General features: G+C 42.3%; 1 protein-coding gene across 2 annotated transcripts; it reads right to left on the reverse strand.

Moving 5' to 3' along the window:
• Positions 1-2,095: 2,095 nt before the first annotated feature.
• top1l (DNA topoisomerase I, like) lies at positions 2,096-16,564 on the reverse strand. 2 transcript variants are annotated; one of them, XM_010881905.3, is made up of 21 exons: positions 16,421-16,564; positions 15,869-15,893; positions 12,710-12,806; positions 12,376-12,502; positions 12,193-12,223; positions 12,004-12,094; positions 11,653-11,734; positions 11,474-11,568; positions 11,204-11,319; positions 10,979-11,100; positions 8,814-8,936; positions 8,450-8,637; positions 8,094-8,238; positions 7,339-7,482; positions 7,075-7,260; positions 6,882-6,950; positions 6,576-6,690; positions 4,216-4,343; positions 3,876-3,970; positions 3,643-3,792; positions 2,096-3,456 (listed from the first exon to the last, which is right to left on the reverse strand). In XM_010881905.3, the coding sequence occupies exons 1-21, from the start codon at positions 16,451-16,453 to the stop codon at positions 3,354-3,356; spliced, it is 2,265 nt and encodes a 754-aa protein (XP_010880207.1). In that variant the 5' UTR covers positions 16,454-16,564; the 3' UTR covers positions 2,096-3,353. The 2 variants fall into 2 exon arrangements, with proteins under 2 accessions (XP_010880207.1, XP_010880206.1); XM_010881904.3 differs by having other exon boundaries at positions 12,004-12,087; positions 12,186-12,223; positions 16,421-16,563.
• Between the last annotated feature and the right edge of the window lie 1,054 nt (positions 16,565-17,618).

Below are 17,618 nucleotides of genomic sequence, written 5' to 3' on the forward strand. Positions count from 1 at the left end.
GGCGGATGGTGTCCTGGGGGACCTCCTCCCAGACCTGGATCAGGGTATCAGTGAGTTCCTGGACAGTCTGTGGCGCTACTAAGCAGTGTCGGATGCCACGATAAATAACGTCCCAGAGGTTCTCAATTGGATTCAGGTCTGGGGAACCTTCGTCATCCAGTAACTGTCTACACACTCTGGCCACATGAGACCGGGCATTGTCCTGCACCAAGGAGAACCCTGGGCCCACTGCACCAAGAGGTCTGATGATGGGTCTAAAGATTTCATCCCGGTACCTAACAGATGTCAGGGTACTGTTGGCCAGCACGTGGAGGTCTGGATGACTTGCTGTGAGCACAGGTCCCACTAGAGGACATCAGGCCCTCATGCCACCCTCATAGAGTCTGTTTCTGACAGTTTGGTCAGAAACATGCACACCTGTAGCCCACTGGTGATAATTTTGTAGGGTTCTGGCAGTGCTCCTCCTGTTCCTCATCGCACAAAGGAGCAGATACCGGCCCGGTTCAGCTCTCCTTGTGTAACGTCCCGTCTCATGGTATCTCCGCCATGCTCGAGACTGTACTGGGAGACGCAGCAAACCTTGCAACAGCACGTATGGATGTGCCATCCTGGAGGAGCTGGACTGCCTGTGCAACCTGAATGGGCTGCAGGTACTGCATAGTAACACTTAGCGATGTTAGCACATAGTAATGCACTGTAACATATCATTTGTATTCGGCTGTCAGATTTACACATAATGCTATGGGTTGAAAGTATTGATCGTATCCCTTGAGCTCTTAGAAGGCCGAGCAATAACGTCAGAATTGCAACTTGCTGAGCTGATTTTGGCCTTTTCTTACACTAATGCTACAGAACAGTACAGCATTTAGTGGTCCTAGCTAGAATAGCTTAAATCGTTGACGACAGCAATGATGGGAAAATTTTAATGGGAGCTCCTTCACACTGCTCGGTTTTCACTGTTAATTCAAAACAGCGTGAGGATGCACATTTCATAGAGGCAATAGCACACGAAATGTGCACGCTTCCAAAGTTCTCAGATGCCATTTGGCTTTCACACACCAATCTCTACTGGACACCTCATTTAAACAATTTAGGTAGGCTACATTTTACAACATTTGTAATTTCAGTGGATGTGTAGCAGGCAGTGACTGCGACTTATGTTAACAAGCAGTGGCATAAGATAAAATACTATTGGTTTAGAAAACATTTCTGCTAAAAATAGCCTACTGTTCCACTGATTGGTTTTACTTAGCAAATACAAGGACCCTTGCGTGTCATTCAAAACAGATGCATAATAAAAACAATAACTAGAATGGCAAAAGAGACACGGGATGCAAATCCACACTTCAGCATATTCCCGTTGTCAATGAGCACACCTGATCATTACAGGCAGCCTTACTTAACTTGGGAAATGACTTCTATACGAAAATGTAACTTACTTCGGGCCAGCAGATATCACATCAGTGTACAGCGTTTAAAAGCATTGATTAATGAAATGTGTTTCAACCTGAATCTCAAATGGTTTCAAAAAGCTTTGGTTGGCCATCACTAATAAAACACAGATTGTGTGTTACTTGAGTTCTTCCTCAGCAATTCACCTTTTACATTACAGTGGGCCATATTGGTCAGATGTACCATCCTCACTCAATAGCCCCTGATGGCATTAGTTTTCCACCTCCAATATCGAGAAGAGTCACAGCTGAACATGCCAAAATATGTAGGCCTTCATAAAAAAAAAAAGAAAATACATATGACTACCACTGTGCAGTTCTTAAATATACAAATATTTTTATTATAAAATTAATAATCAGGAGGGGCTCCTAGGGGGCACTGGCCTAATCCCACCTATAGCTACTGATCCAAAACCAACAGGTAGTGGTGCTTCCTGGGGCCCACTGTTCTCAGGGCCGATGTAGACAGTTCATTCCTCTGGGTTCTAAGGAAACCAGGAAGCTTCACAAAACACCACAGTACAGAGATAAAATACATTTTGAACTGTGACCTTCAGCCAGATGAACATACGAACAACATTTCTAATAACAAACATCATTTTGGAGCAAGACCTATTAATAAACCAAAATAAGAAAGTACAGCATGGAGTTGAGGGGTTTTATTCATTTTCAACCTACAATGAGCATAAACCTAAAACATGATTGGAGGCTATGACAGAAGAGGTTGAAAAACAGGAAAGTACAGTTATCGCTACAAACAACTTTCCTCATATACTACAGTGGAATAAAATTAATGGGTCATTCACATTGAAACTCCTGTTAAAATTGTCATCAATCTTTAACACAATTAAAAAAATAACTGCTTAGCTCAATTGTAACAGATTGGACTTTTTTTTTGGCAAAGTGGATATCCCTCACCCTTCTGAGAAAAAACATGTTCCATTAACTAACTTAAAATACATTAAAATAGCATTGTTTTTTTTCAAGTAACAGACAAGGGAGTCTTCTCACCTTCTGGAAACAATCATTAAAAGTGATTAAGTTAAAACCAGATGGAGACAGGGCTATGAAGAAAGATTCAGAGGATGTTGGGGAGAAAAATAAAATGATTTGTTCACATTTACATTGAAAATAAGTCCCTGATAGATACTGTAAAACAAAATTATTCACATTCTGCCTGCTTAGGTAAATATTGACATTGGGTGTAGCATTTTCCCCCGAGCTTGTCAAAGCATCCTCATGATACACAATCAACATAGTCCAGTTTAAAACATCACACTCACCCAAACACACAGCTCATGTTCTTTCCCTCCCCACAACTCATACTTGGGCTCACATTCCATTTCCTCAAAGGCGCATGGGTGTACTTAAGGAATTCTTTTGATTTAACTTTGTTTCCTTCTATTAAAATATAGAATCCATTAATAATACGAGGGCTAAAAATACAGACCAAGTGAACAAAAATAAAATTATACACAAAGCAGTCGTTTTTTTTTGTTGAATACAGTAGCTAGAGGATCACAGAGTTCAAAGTTCAGACATCTTCTGGTCGTGCGTGTGGCTGAAGAGGAAGCAAGCCAAAAGGCAAAAAGGGCATCAACTGGTTCTCATCCAATCATTGGGATTACAGCTTGGCCTTTGGGCATGGGTATAGTCGAGCCCTTGAATCTGACAGACCGGACCGTCAGAGAACACTGTGCAAACCCCCCACCCACCACAACACCCACCCCCAGCTCATCTGTAATGGCCTATATCCTTGATCTGTCCTACCTCACCATGCTTGTTGAGTGCACACACATTTTCCCCATTTCCTCGTCAGGCTGGCCATTGGGTGTAATCGGTTAAGCTAAAAACAAGTATCCAATGAAATAAAAATCGCATAATTAAAACCGCAAACAGGATTTAAAATTCAAAGTCCTCATCCGCCATGTCAATAGCCCAGGCAAACTTTTCACGCTGAGTTTTGTTGTAGATCTTCTCGATAGGGATGCCCCACTTCTTACACCTAGGAGGACGACAGAGGTAGAGGGGAAACCTATTTGAATGATCAACACTTCAGGAGATAGGACTCAACACCAAACCCCTTAAACTCAGAGACAGCCACATGCATCACATTTCATGGAAGACCAACAGTGTGTGCTGGGACAAGCCAGGCATGGAGACGTGTTTGCATGTTAGCGTAGCATCTCACCAGGCCACCGAAATGCGTGGGTCCAGGTAGTTGAGTTTGGAGGTGCCCAGGGCGATCTGCTTGTTCTCTTCACGGTCTGTCGCCTGAACCTCCAACTTCATCAGTTGCTCTTCTACCCTCTCCACTGCCTTTTTCTTGGACTCCAGGGCTCTGGGGCAGGAAAAAACAGGAATCTGTTACTTCATACCCCGGCAGAGGAACAATATACTAGACGATGCCTCAATCAAACTTACTTTTTGGACTTTTCATCCCGCCGTACTTTGAGGTCAGCCTTGGCACCCTTTAAATCTCTCTTTGCCTCAGCCAGCTGGTCTTTTTTTGCATCAATCTGGGGGATACATTTTCCATGTTAACAATCTTGAAACTAAGGCCAAGTACAGCTGGATTATTGGCGCTATAAAAACAGATATTAGAGCCAAGTACTGGCTCCTTAGAATCTCTTGATTCTAAAGAATCAAGAGAGTAATGTCCAGATGTAAAAATAAAAATAAACAGCAATACAGTATGAGGTTTCCCTTTTGCCCCAGCAGCAGGTTTTTCATTGGTCAGACCAGCCATATCCCCATGACTCACTTTAGCCTGGAGGTTCTGCATGGATTTCTCAAAAGTCTTGGGCGCCGCCCTCTGATGGTTACACAGGATGGCCACAGCTCTGTTGGCCCTGTTGTACGATAGGATCTTGGCCGGAAGGTTCTCATCAGCTATGAGGGGGGAGGGAGTTGACATTGCCATGACTGCGGTGGTTAGCTTAACAGTTACAAAATAATATACCTACAACGTTTTCCTCAACATTACGACAGGAGAATCATAGGTGTTTGATTCCAGGACCTGTTCTTGTAAATTTTACAGACCATATTGTCCATTTAAATCAGGTGAAACCGCACTAGTTTTCCACTCCAACTGTTGACCAAGCTATGCTAGCGCAGCATTTTTAGCGACGTAACATTAACGTATTTGGTGAAAGCCTAGGTCCTACCAAGGGGGTAGAACATATTTCACCATAAAGTCTCCCTTTCAATCTCACTGCTTGCAGACTTGCATTGCTGGTTGCTGTAGCAACCTGATGCACACAGCTATCAGCAGGAAATGAGTTCTCTACAAGGTTAAAGTGAGTTGAACAGTGATTATGACAAGTAAAAGAGTGAAACTTTAAAATGCATTCCAGGATTTTGCGTCACCGATTGTGAAGGTGGTGCTGTCAAGCCAGGACCGGCTCCCAAAGACAGGGTACATTTTGTGTGCTGATATTTGTCCCATGTCATCAAAACCACTAACTTTCCAACTTGGAATTTTATGATGGAGGTATGATAGTGATATTACAAAACAATATCACATCCAGCCCAAAAGGATTTGTTAAAATCTCAGATTGAATCTTTAAGCAACTTCACAACCATCTAACTACTTTACATGCAAATATTGACTGGTGTGAATGTGTAGATAGATATTGAAGCTAGCCACATAGGTAGGTATAAACAAACCTAGCCAGCCAGCCTGTCCAGAGGCCACTCTGCACAGATGGTTTTATTTGTGACTCGAGTTCTCAATTTGCTTGCTAACTTAACTGGTATGAAAGCCTGTCTAGCAAGCAAGGATAAATAATGTGCATTTTAGAAAAATACTGCACCATTTATAAATTACAAAATATTACAAAGATACATTTTCAGAAATGCATGGTTGTCTTGTTCATGTAATTTGTTCCAATGTTTTCTGGGTGGTCAGTCTTGCACCCAACTCTCTCTAATCAGAATAGAAAGAGGAGTGTGAGGCCCTGGTGCACAACAGAGAGGACAAAGATATTAGTGTGCAGTCGGAGAAACAGACACTTCCTCACAGGACTCCGGGATGCTGGCCTTCTAGTCAGAGCCATCTCAGACTGGCCAATAAAAAGGATTGTGTTAAAGCACACATACACTGGACAGAGGAAGATTGAAGTGTTAGGGACAGACGTATTTAAGTTGGAGGTGTTCAGATTACATGGACAAAGAACATTTGTCAGACGTAGACCAAATGACAAGATGCTGGAGGAGTGCTTGACACCATCTGTCATGCATGGTGGAGGCAAAGTGATGGTCTGGGGGTGCTTTGGTGCCAGTAAAGTGGGAGATTTGTACACTGTAAAAGGGATCTTAAAGGAAGGCTATCACTAAATTTTGCAACACCAGACCATACCTTGTCGAAGGCACTTGATTGGAGACAATTTCCTCTTAGAACAGGACAATGACCCAAAGTACAACTCCAAATTATGAAAGAACTACTATTTAAAATCTTGCCAGTGACTATATTTCCTAGTCCAACTTATTTTATGTACCTTTTCATGGAAAACAGGAAATCTGAGGACACAGAACCTTTGAATGATAGTGTACATTGACCCAGGTGTTACCACAGGACCAAGGCTCTACACATACTGCCAAATCTTAGAACGGAAGAATAGCTTATAGACTTAGTCATTTAATAGATTTATTCATAATAAATATGAGTGGAGACTGGGGCAGATTGGTGGATGAGGTATAAAGCAGGAATTTCAGAACAAAGCATCTAGTAAAATATTACAGAACCTCAGGCTAAACATTTACAAATTGTGGTTGTTATACTTTGAGTTAAATGATACAGTGAAAAACATTATGGTAATTAAGTTATGCCATTTTATGCTGAGAATAGCAGTTCCTTAGGATGATTGAGTGAGGAGAAGCGTAACATTACATGTATGGTTAGTAAAAATCTACAGAACGCAATAAGTAATAGTAACAAACCATTAGTTTTACAGTACTACAGCAAAGTGTGATTTCTTGAAGAAACAGAACTGAAGAGAACTTATCTACCCTAATGTCAAGATCACAACATGGAGGCCAATACACAATCTTGATGATCACCAATTCCTACCAGTTGGCCAATGTATTTTGGGGAGGTTATGCATTCAGACCATGACGACTTACGGTTGGTGAGCTCCTTCAGCTGTTGCTGCAGGGTGATGGAGGCGTTGTAGGTACGGAACACTTTCGCCGTCAGGCCGTCCATCAGCTCCTGGAGGTGTTTGTTCAGAATGGAGGTCTGGAAAGATGGGAGGATGGAGAGAATGCCACCATGAGAAAATGTGACTGATGGCAAGAGGGGCAGAATTAAAAATATCCAATTCAAGTGTCTTCATTTTCAAAGACGAGCCACACTGACTAACAGTACAATCCACAAATTGAGTACAGTTGTTCCGCACTTCATAAAAAGGCATCCTGTTTAGTTCTCACATTGAGCCGGTCAAAAAGGTCATCTTCCGGCTGCTTGTTCTCCATAAACAGCTGCAGGTTTTTGAACACCTGAAGACGAGGACAGAGAATTCACAAATTAGACTAGCAGAAATCAAGCATAACTTAGAAACCCCTGCAGGTCAGTTAATGAAAGGACATATTTGAATAACCAAATGTAGATTGAAGCCCGTACCCTTTTCTCCACAGGGACTTTGTTGTAGTAACGGATGGAGTCTTTACCAAGGAAGTCAAACTCCACCACAAACTCTTGGCCATCTTTCTCAGCATGCAGGTTGATGTGTTCCACCCTCAGGGAGCAACAGCCCACGGTGTCTGCCGACTCTCCTTCCTCCTTCTCGTTACCTGCTCTCAGAGCCAGCTGGGCCACAATGCAACAGGAAACATGTTAGATCTGCACTTGGAACGTGCATGCATGCGAGAAAAGCAACAGCCTTACCTTGTCAATGAAGTAGAGCGCCACCGCTCTTTGTCGGATCTTCATCTCTTTGGACTTCCAGTCTTCACGGTACTGGTGCCTCAGTCGCTCCACACACTTCTTCAGATTCCGTGCAGTCTCATATTTCTGCCAGTCCTTCTCTCCCTGAAGATGTTCATAGATTACACATTACGTCACCACCCTGTTTTGAACATTCCTTTTGAGGCTGATCAACTGAGAATTCTACTCAACTCTTCCTCAATAGGAGCAGATGAAAATTGCCTAAAGTACATTACTAAGGCTTGAAAATATGATACCACCTAGAAAGCAATTAAGGCGAAACCGTTTACCAAACTCTTGATGTCAAAATGTATCCACCAAATTAAAAGTCCACCAAATTAGAGCTAGCAAACATTAGCCTCACTAATCATTTTCTATATAGTATACTATACTATACTATATTTGATAATATGATGGCACTGTGGTTTTCAACAGTTAACCTACTTTAGCAATGTTGTTGTATTTCCAAGCCCCTATAGCTCAATTTCGACAAATGTGTAATTAGCCCCAGTTCAACTTCTGGTCATCAATAGTGCTACAGCGTCTATAGAATGTTAGTGACCAAGGCTAAGACAACCAACAGGTGCTATCCATCAATACAGTAATAAACATTGAGAAAAGTGAATTGACAGCTAACTAACATATCCTAGGACATTCCGATCAAACAATCTTCCCGCCACATCCGAGCTGAACTCTAGAGAACAGCAAGAACCTACCTTGATTCTGGAGCTAGGGTTGAGCATGATGTACTTTATGGAACCCTGGATGTTCTCCGTCCATGACACCAACCAGGTAACCTTGTTGTCGTGACGCACCTCCTTCCACTTTGTACCAGGGGGGGGCTTGGGGTGCTTTGAGTCCCTGTGGGAGAGTAATAATTAAGTCTCCACAGACAACCACAGGTTCAGAGCAATCGAGAAAAGGGGATGGGGGAAATCTTTGAAAGCCCCTCCCATGTTCTTACGACCGCCAGCACCCAGGACCCCCTTAGGACCGCCAGCACCCAGGACCCCCTTAGGACCGCCAGCACCCAGGACCCCCTTAGGACCGCCAGCACCCAGGACCCCCTTACTTGCTGCAGTTGATGATGATGTCCTCAGGGCGGATGCGCCGCTTCAGCATGCCCATCTTGGGGTGGTCTCCTCGGCCACGGAACAGACCAGGCGGCTCAATGCGGAAGTTTGCAATGCGCTCCTTGTGGTTGTCCATGATACAGAAACCATACTCCTGCAGCAGACGCTCGTTCTCCGCTTTGATTTTCTACAAGAAGCAGGGACAAAACAGCTTAATTAAGGGGGACCTCAAGATCCTGCCATAGGACAACAGGTACTGCCATTCTTTACTTCCTCAGGTAGAGCTACACTGGAGGGCCAGTGCCGGAGCATGTTTTAATACAAACCAATGGTAAGAAACAGCACAACATTGTCCCAGCTTACCAGTTTGTCTTCTTTAGTCATGGCCTTTCTGGCCTCAGACTGAGCCTTAAAGTATTCAGCCATTTCATTGAAGTTGCACTTCTTCAGGTCGGTGATCTTAGCTCGCTCCTCTGAGGTCATCTCCTGTAAAAGGGACAACGATAGACTAATGATGGATCGTGGCCAGGGATGTATCGATATCGGCCAGCTTAAAGTTTGCCAGATATTTCAGAAAAGTTGTTCTTTCAAGCGTTTCTGCAGATTTGATTTAACCACGCCGCTCCAGCATGGCAAAACCATAGCCGCCAGGGCAAGAGATACAAAATCCAGACATTAAACAAGAATTGTATTTTATCTATGCAAGAATTGCACAGATAATCTGTCAAGTGACAACACTTAAGGTCATTGAGCCCCTGTTGCTACTGCATTCAGCGTATAGTCCTATAAACTGCATGAGTGGATCGTTGAAAGATTAATTTCCAGCACAAGATACTTTGCACCTGAACCTCAACCATCATTTTACATTTTTTCCCTCGGTTTTGTTCATATGCATGTTGGTACACAAAGTTTAAACTGCAACTGTCAGATTCTAGTCAGCTTGCAAGTGGCGACAGACATATGCAAGTGCTGTTGTCTCAGTTACCACGGTAACCCCTCTTCCACACAGCCGAACATTTCCAATTTGATATTTTGGCTTGAAGTAGATGCAGGTGAGGTCAGAAGATCTTAAATTGAGCAGCAATATAGCCCATTATAAAAATACATTATTTAGAAATAAATTTTCCCCCTTCTAATTATGACACAGCATACCGGTTTGTTTTGTGTTTTGCAGAGTAAAGGAGCTGGCTGCCAAAATGAGTGGCTTGTATATATTGAACCCACTGGGCCCATTTGCGGGTGAACCAAAGGTTCACTCGAAGCCCTGCCGAGAAGAATGGGGGACTTTTGAAGCTGCAAACTATGTCTGGGCACATAAAGACCTTCAGAAACAGCCAATTTAAACAAATTACACCTTATACAAAGACTAACAACGGCATTTGTTAAAGCAGTTTTGAGAGTTAAATGCCTTACCTACCTTCCTACATTTATATGCGGACATTGTATAATGTATGATAATTGTATATTTATAATTGTATAATTGTATGATGTAATGCACAAGGGAATCCTTGCTGTAATTGTACATTCTCCATTCATTATCAAACTTATTTTGGAGAGTCATTAATTATAATACATAGAAATGTAAATTCAATCATACAAAAGTTAAGCACCATTTTTATTTAATTATTGCCAGAGTACACATACAGAAAACGTACAGAAATGCCAAAACACCGCACCGGACGTTTGTGGTATACGAATCAGCTATAGGTTATGAATTCTCTTATTGACGCATCCTTGAACATGGCAGCTATAATCTAACTGAATGGAATATTATCCAGGATGCTACTTAGGTAATTTAAAGCAGAGAACGGGCAAAATGGCCATGTCTGTTTGCTATTTGTTCAAAGACCCAACATTTTTTGGGTCCAGCAGCCGGGGATTTACTTACAGTACACTGTAGGAAGGAAACAAGCTGCACTCCTTGAAACACGCCAATAATGTACTGTCGATATCTTGTCTTTAAACACTTTTTGTTTGAGACAAAAGGGTCCGTCTGTGTCCTGACTCACCTGTCTAAATCAATGAAAGAGGGGTATAACGATAAGATGGCAGCATGCTAATAAGTCCCTACAAGGGGTATGAAGAATTAAATGTTTCAAGTAGATTCTTTGCGGTGTTATTGCCTAACTAAACGATCGGCAACAAAGGCCCGAGGGAGCCTTGTCATTTAAATTCAACTAGCGAGGGAGAGGCACACTTTAGAGAAGACATTGTGAGACAGATTACCTGGCTCACCTGCTCACAAATAGGTTTCATCTTCATTGTGCGGAATATCCTAATCAAATGATGACAGGTCCTGCTTTAGTGTAGTTGTGAGGCATTCCAAGCAGATTGCAATTCATAGCCTTCCATTGCAAGGAAAAGCTTTTGATTATAACAGAACTGACAGCATCATACGAAGCCAACAAACGGTAGAAAAAACATAATTGCACCCTAATGGTTACACACCATAGCAGCCTTAGGTCCCTATAATGCAAACAATTATGGGTGTTAAAAAACCTTCAGATTGTGACACACCCACTCCCTACCTTTCTCCAGTCATTGAAGAAGTTCTTCTGGAAGATTTCCTTGGTAGTGTACTCATGGTCCAGCATTTTCGCAAAAAAGGTGGCCACCTCCTCAGCTCCCAAGCTGAGCTTCATTGACTTTCCTGAAGAGATTAATGGCGTTGTGTTAAATCAGCCTAACCCAGCACCCCACCAAGCAGCACAAACGGTGCAGTGAAACCAGCAGCAATTGAGTATTCATCTTACCATCATAAGAAAAACGGACATTGCTGGGAAGAGGTTCATATGGTGCAGCCATGACTGGCCCTTTATGTTCCAGAAACCTCCATTTGGAACCATCTGTGTATCTTTCCTCTTCCCACCTGTAGTCCAACAGAGTACAACAAATAAGGACTGAAGGAAATGGTTGACGTTCAAACCCATCTCAGACATTTTAACAGTCGGCATAATGAGAACTCCACGTTAAAGTGGTCAGGTTGCCTTTACAACGGCCGGATGACAAGTAAAGACGCTCACCATTTCCATTTCTCCTCAGGCTCCTTTTTTGCTTTCTTTTTTCCCTCAGTGACATCCCCCTTCTTGTTTTTCTGTGTCTTTTTGGGCTTGATGTCCTTCAAAATGAAACAAGAAACACATGAGGCTCCACTGCCTCAAAGGAGCGAACACCAGAGCGGACTGCTCAGACATCCACTCACCTCATCCCCCGGTTTCCTCTTCTTTCCCTTCTTGTCCACCCGGTCATTCTCAGTCTTAATTTTTTTAGGCTTGACTTCAGCTCTGAAATAAAAACACCTTGTAAGAGGAGACCTAAATGCAATCGGAGATTAAACAACAATTCTGTTATTCTCTACACCGGAGACACATGGAAGGGCAGCTGGGGAGTTCATGAGAAGCCAACAATCACCAAACATTTCCAAACAGCACGGCGGACAACCCAGATGGGGTTAGTCTAAACGTGGCAAACACAGCCAACAAACTTCATTGACAACTGTAACACAGCTAAACAAGAACTGGGCCAATCAACAGGTCAGGCCAGATGTACTGACTCGTCATCATCTCGCTCTCTCTTCAGGGATTTGGGGGAGTGGTAGAAGTCATCATTGTCCGGCTCACACTTGATGCGAGGAGGACTGGCAATAGAAAAGAAACATTCATAATCATTGAGCATTTCAAACTAATACACAACAGGTAATTGGATGGTGAATTGTACATTACAAACTAAAGCTACCTGGCAAAGCCATTTTCTTTTTCTTTCTTCGGCTTGATCTGCATGATGACAGGGAGGTGTTAAGACACGAATATCTGGCAGAGCTACGTGCTACAAATGAAGGTTTAATTGAAAATAACACAGCACCAATCCGACAAACCAATTGACACATTAAAGCAAAAAATGTCCCAGGTGGACAATTAGCCCTCACGTTCTCCTCCTTCCGCTTGTCTTTGTCCTTGTGCTTGTCCTTATGTCGGTCTGTGCTGCCATCTTTGTGCTTCACTCTCTCCTTCTCCTTTTCTCTGTGTTTCTTCTCTGAAAAGTCCTTATGGTCACTGGAATTTCACATAGTCAGGATCAGACCAAACATACAAATAGGGAAGTGAAATAGCTAGTCTGTTTAAGGACATAGTAGAGCAACAGTCTTACCCCACAACCATTGATACACACCCTGCATATCAGACTAAACGGTTCCCCTAGCGAACCACTGGGCTCTGAATGCTAGCTCGGCCTGTGCACTGATGCTTAGACAGGAGTCCTACCTGTTTCCATATTTCGATTTCTCACGCTCCTTGTCCTTTTTGTGGTCCTTGTGTTTGTGTTCTTTATCCTTGTATTTGTCTTTATGCTTGTGAGTATCTGCAAAATAAACAGAGTTGACCAAAGCCAAAACAATGCCCACCTTTGGTAAAGCAACAGACATTTAACAAGAATGAATCAGTAAATGTAGTGATTAGTTTATACTTATAGTTAACAATAACCCGCAGAAAGAACTGTAGTGATGATTATTTAGTTTGGGATTGCGAGTTCAGGAAGCACAAGTTCAATTTTAATACTGCCTGCAGGACGCAACTGTCAGAATGGTTAGTTGTGAAAATATGAGGCACAAGTGGGACATGGGCTATTGAGTTTGTATTTCTATTCCAAAACAGGAAAATAAATAGTACATCATGACTCAACTACCCTCTTCATCTACTCACAGCACTAATGAGAAAAGCACAATTCGAGCCATTTGCCTCAAAAGTGCACTGTCCACACCTGAAATAGAAACTAAGTTAAACCTCCTAAGACCTGAGCTTTGGTGCAGGAAGCCTAAAATGTCCACATATGTGGACACCAGGTCTCAGGAGGTTAAGCATTGGTCTACATGATCAAAAAAATCTGTAATTGAAAGTGAACTAAACCCTAATATTTTTATAAGTCAATAACATCTGGGAGAATCAAGTCAAAGTGGCATTTAGATGAATGTATAACTTCTGGTGTTGTAAATATGCTTCAGTGACCCACACAAAACAGGGCCATCAACTGGAGGCACATTGCAATATTTGGGCCTTCGTGCACCACATTTGAAAAGAAGTTAAAACAAGTCAGACTAACAACTGGGATGACAGTGGGTGGCTGTTTAGACACATTGTAAAGTGGTGCCACAGAAAGCCAAAACATGCCTTACAAGGGAGAACAGCGCCTCCTAGTGCACACTCAGTAAGGTAATCTGCACTGGTACTGAATCAACACAGAACGGAGAGCAAGTTCAAACAGGCCTAGTCCATCTGCTTTCGTCCAAACACACTCCTACAGATACCAAGTTGGCTAAATGAACGCCAATCTTCTCTCCTCAGCTGACATACTGTAAACAAGACAGGCCAAACAAGAGGTGACAGTCGATGAAACGCCATACTTTAAATGACTTTCATGTAGCACCATGCAAGGCATGTTTTGAAAGGTGAGGCTTAAAGATCAGGAACTCAGTCAAAAGGCTCTATGAGCCCAAAGCAAGCTACCGGTTCAGACCCCAAAGGAAAAAACTGACCTGCCCCAATCTTGTCTGACAACAGCATGTGCAGCAATTACTGATGAAAAAATTGTTGACTATGTTGCCCGTTTACTACATTGCAATTACAGTAAGAATATGTACTAATTAATCTATGCACTGCCAAAAAATGGTACACCTTTGAATTGCCATGTGAAAGCCTCAATTAAATACATTGTCATAACCCAGCATCACATATTAGCAATAGCACAAGCTTTGATGATGCCCACAGAATGAGGCAGCCATCTACTACGGGCTGCTTTAAGCGCTGTAAACTGTAATTGTGACAGTACTGTATTCCTAAACAAACTACAACACTGCTGGCTCAAATTACCGCAAAGAGGAAAAAAAATAAAGACATCAACTTAGTTGACTCATCGAGTCCAAACTACATTGAACTGATTGCCAACTTGAGGTGTGTGGCCACTGGGAGAAACCAGAAAATCCTCTCCCTGAAATCATTTAAATTTTTTGTCTGATCTTACAAACCCTTGTACATTTCTCATGAGTATTGTTTTAGTATTGAAAGTATCCAGAGTTGTTCTAAGATTGTTAAAACGAGGCAAAGAACATTCACAATAAAAGTCACACCACTTTACGGTTCGGCCTCAGCAGTTTCAGGTCATCCCCATTTCTGGGCTAATACATTGTATCCCAATAGTTGCCTTTCCATTGCCACCACAGAACAGCACAGTTTTCATACCATAATAAAAAGTTCAAGTTAAATGCATCCCTATCAACAGAGACCATTTCCATTATTGTAAGGGGTTAAATAATTTATTATATTTACCAACTAGTTAAACCACTCTGTGGCAGAGCCTTGAGAAGCTTGGCCTGATGTTTACAGATATCTTATGATAGGACATGGGTACATAAATCTGTGTGAAGAGCTTAAATCTAACATATCAGAGCAGGTCTTTGACAGGCTTTAACTACTACAGGACCTCACACACACCATTATCGCTGTAGACAAAACGAATAAATCAGTCCCATTGTATGAAAAGATAACCCTTAACTCTCAAGTTGTTCAACTTTTGGTTCTAACAGAGGTACCAAGTCGTGCTTGACACTGACAGAGAAAGGGCTATGCTCAATAAGTGTCCATGTGAAGCATGTAGTGGATTTACTTAGATACCACTGCTGGGTTTTAACTTGTTTTAGGTAGTGACGTTAGCCATGTGGGAAAACCCATGATAACAAAGCTTCACAATTAATGGAGTAATATCAAATATTGCAAAAAACGTGTTAGTAAAGCAGTTATGTATAGTCTCAATTTTGTAAGAGGGGAATAGTGGCAAAGGATATCACAAATCTATTTTGACTAAACTAGTTTGCCCCAAACCAAATTCACTTTTAAACAAATAACCCGTATCCAAAATAATTTAAGTTTACGTATTTACTTTGTATAGCACTGGGAATAAAATGTGATCTAAACGTTCCTGCGTGTTTCGCCTCCATATCACAGCCATCTGCACTTCAGCTATGTTTTCTAGTCAGACTCAGACCGCTAGACAGAAAAAAGAAAATGGCGCAGAGACTAAGTCCTCAACCCCCAAACCCTTACTTTCAGACCCGGAATGTGGCGTTTTATGCCAGACAACAACTATATCTAATTACACATATCAATAAAACATCTCTAATTCTGCATTAATCTGTGATCAGATCTAAATGATTAAATGCTTAAAAGCTATAAAAGAGCCACCGATTTGAACAATAGGCGCTTGTGAGTGAGGTAGAGGACTTAGTCTCTGGACGCCATTTCTGTCCTTGCTAACACATGATTGCTAAAAGACAGCTAACGTTATCTACTTTAAGACTGTATATACCACAACATCTGAACGAAAAAAAATACTGCTTGCTGTGAGACTTCATTGTGACACATTAAACTTACCATTGATCCGAGAGCCGGAGTCTATCTGCAAATTATAAAACAAAGATTGGTTAGCTAGCCATCTCTTGATGATGGCTTGTTACCTAGCTATAACTTTGAACTTGCTGGCTAACGACAGCTAGCTAATGTTAGCATCCCCGCTGATGCCTGGTCAGGGAATGGTCTAATAAAATGGCTTTCAACACAGCTCTACCGCCGGTAGCTAACTAGCATATAGTTCCTCAGCTTGCGAACAAGAAAGTTTGTAATTCCATGGGCATAAACATTTCACATCCAAAAATCAGATCACATGATTAAAAGTATCGCACAACTATTAGCTAATTATTGCAGCCACGTATGTTGCAAATATATTCACTGTCAAAGTTACCTAGCTAGCTAGCAAACTTGCTAACGTTAGCTAGCAATTACTACAGCCAGCCAGATAACGTTAGTTTACTAGGCAATAAGGTTACTAGCATAGCTACTACGGAGGCAAATAAACCAGCAAGTGAGTTTAATGTCCTAGCAATGAAGCTCACTCGCAATGACACGGCAACATTTCACACATTTTACCTGGCTATCGTTGTGGGAATGATCTCCACTCATTTCCAGTTCTTGATCTGGTAACGATTTGTGAAACGTGTTAGAGGAAAACGCCGGCGAGGTGATGCGGGCAGAATGAAGAAAGAAAAGTTGTATAACATACTAAGTACGACTTTTATGCAAGTGCGCATGCTCGTGTGTTTTTTAAATGGGTGGGAAAACGCGTTGACCAATTCTAGCCTCGAGAACGTTCCCTTCCGGACCACGTCTTATCCATAGAACTGATGTTTCTCTGATAGGCTTACTATAAGCAGTGTTTTCATTCCTATAAACAACGTGTTTTAGTCGCGAAACGTTTTGTCCAAAATATATCCAATTGGACAAAATTTCAGTAGAAAAATTTTAGAAAAAGTTTTGACATTTTGTTTGTTGGAATAAGTACTGCCCCAAAACAGGATACATTAAAGGTGCTGTGTTACCTGTTTCATGTTCCATTTTACATTAGTTGTGAGTATATAAACACGTAACTTCTGTACCTTTGCAAAACTTACAGTACCAGTTGAGTACAAGTTTGTACATATCGACACATTCAGTAGAACCTCGGATTCAGGAGGAACAGTGTGGTTTTCGTCCGGGCCGTGGAACACTGGACCAGCTCTATACCCTCTACGGGGTGTTGGAGGGTTCATGGGAGTTTGCCCAACCAGTCCACATGTGTTTTGTGGATTTGGAGAAGGCATTCGACTGTGTCCCTCGCGGCATCCTGTGGAGGGTGCTTCGGGAATATGGGGTCCTGGGTCCTTTGCTAAGGGCTGTCAGGTCCCTGTATGACCGAAGCAGGAGCTTGATCCGCATTGCCGGCAGTAAGTCAGACTTGTTCCCAGTGCCTGTTGGACTCCGGCAGGGCTGCCCTTTGTCGCCGGTTCTGTTCGTAATTTTTATGGACAGAATTTATAGGCGCAGTCAGGGGCCGGAGGGTGTCAGGTTTGGGGACCACACAATTTCGTCTCTGCTCTTTGCGGATGATGCTGTCGTGTTGGCCCCTTCAAACCAGGACCTTCAGCATGCACTGGGACGGTTTGCAGCCGAGTGTGAAGCGGTGGAGATGAGAATCAGTACCTCCAAACCGAGGCCATGGTCCTCGGTCGGAAAAGGGTGGCTTGCCCACTTCAGGTTGGTGGAGAGTTCTTGCCTCAAGTGGAGGTGTTTAAATATCTAGGGGTCTTGT

This window comes from Esox lucius, chromosome 17 (assembly GCF_011004845.1).
Source record: "Esox lucius isolate fEsoLuc1 chromosome 17, fEsoLuc1.pri, whole genome shotgun sequence".
NCBI lineage: Eukaryota > Metazoa > Chordata > Actinopteri > Esociformes > Esocidae > Esox > Esox lucius.

Bases quoted from the DNA above. Each gene is read 5' to 3' on its own strand.
- top1l (XM_010881905.3), bottom strand. From the start codon at position 16,453: ATGAGTGGAGATCATTCCCACAACGATAGCCAG. The intron at 15,894-16,420 runs GTAAAATGTGTG...TATAATTTGCAG, and splicing joins ATTCCCACAACGATAGCCAG to ATAGACTCCGGCTCTCGGAT. The intron at 3,971-4,215 runs GTGAGTCATGGG...TGTATCCCCCAG, and splicing joins TGCAGAACCTCCAGGCTAAA to ATTGATGCAAAAAAAGACCA.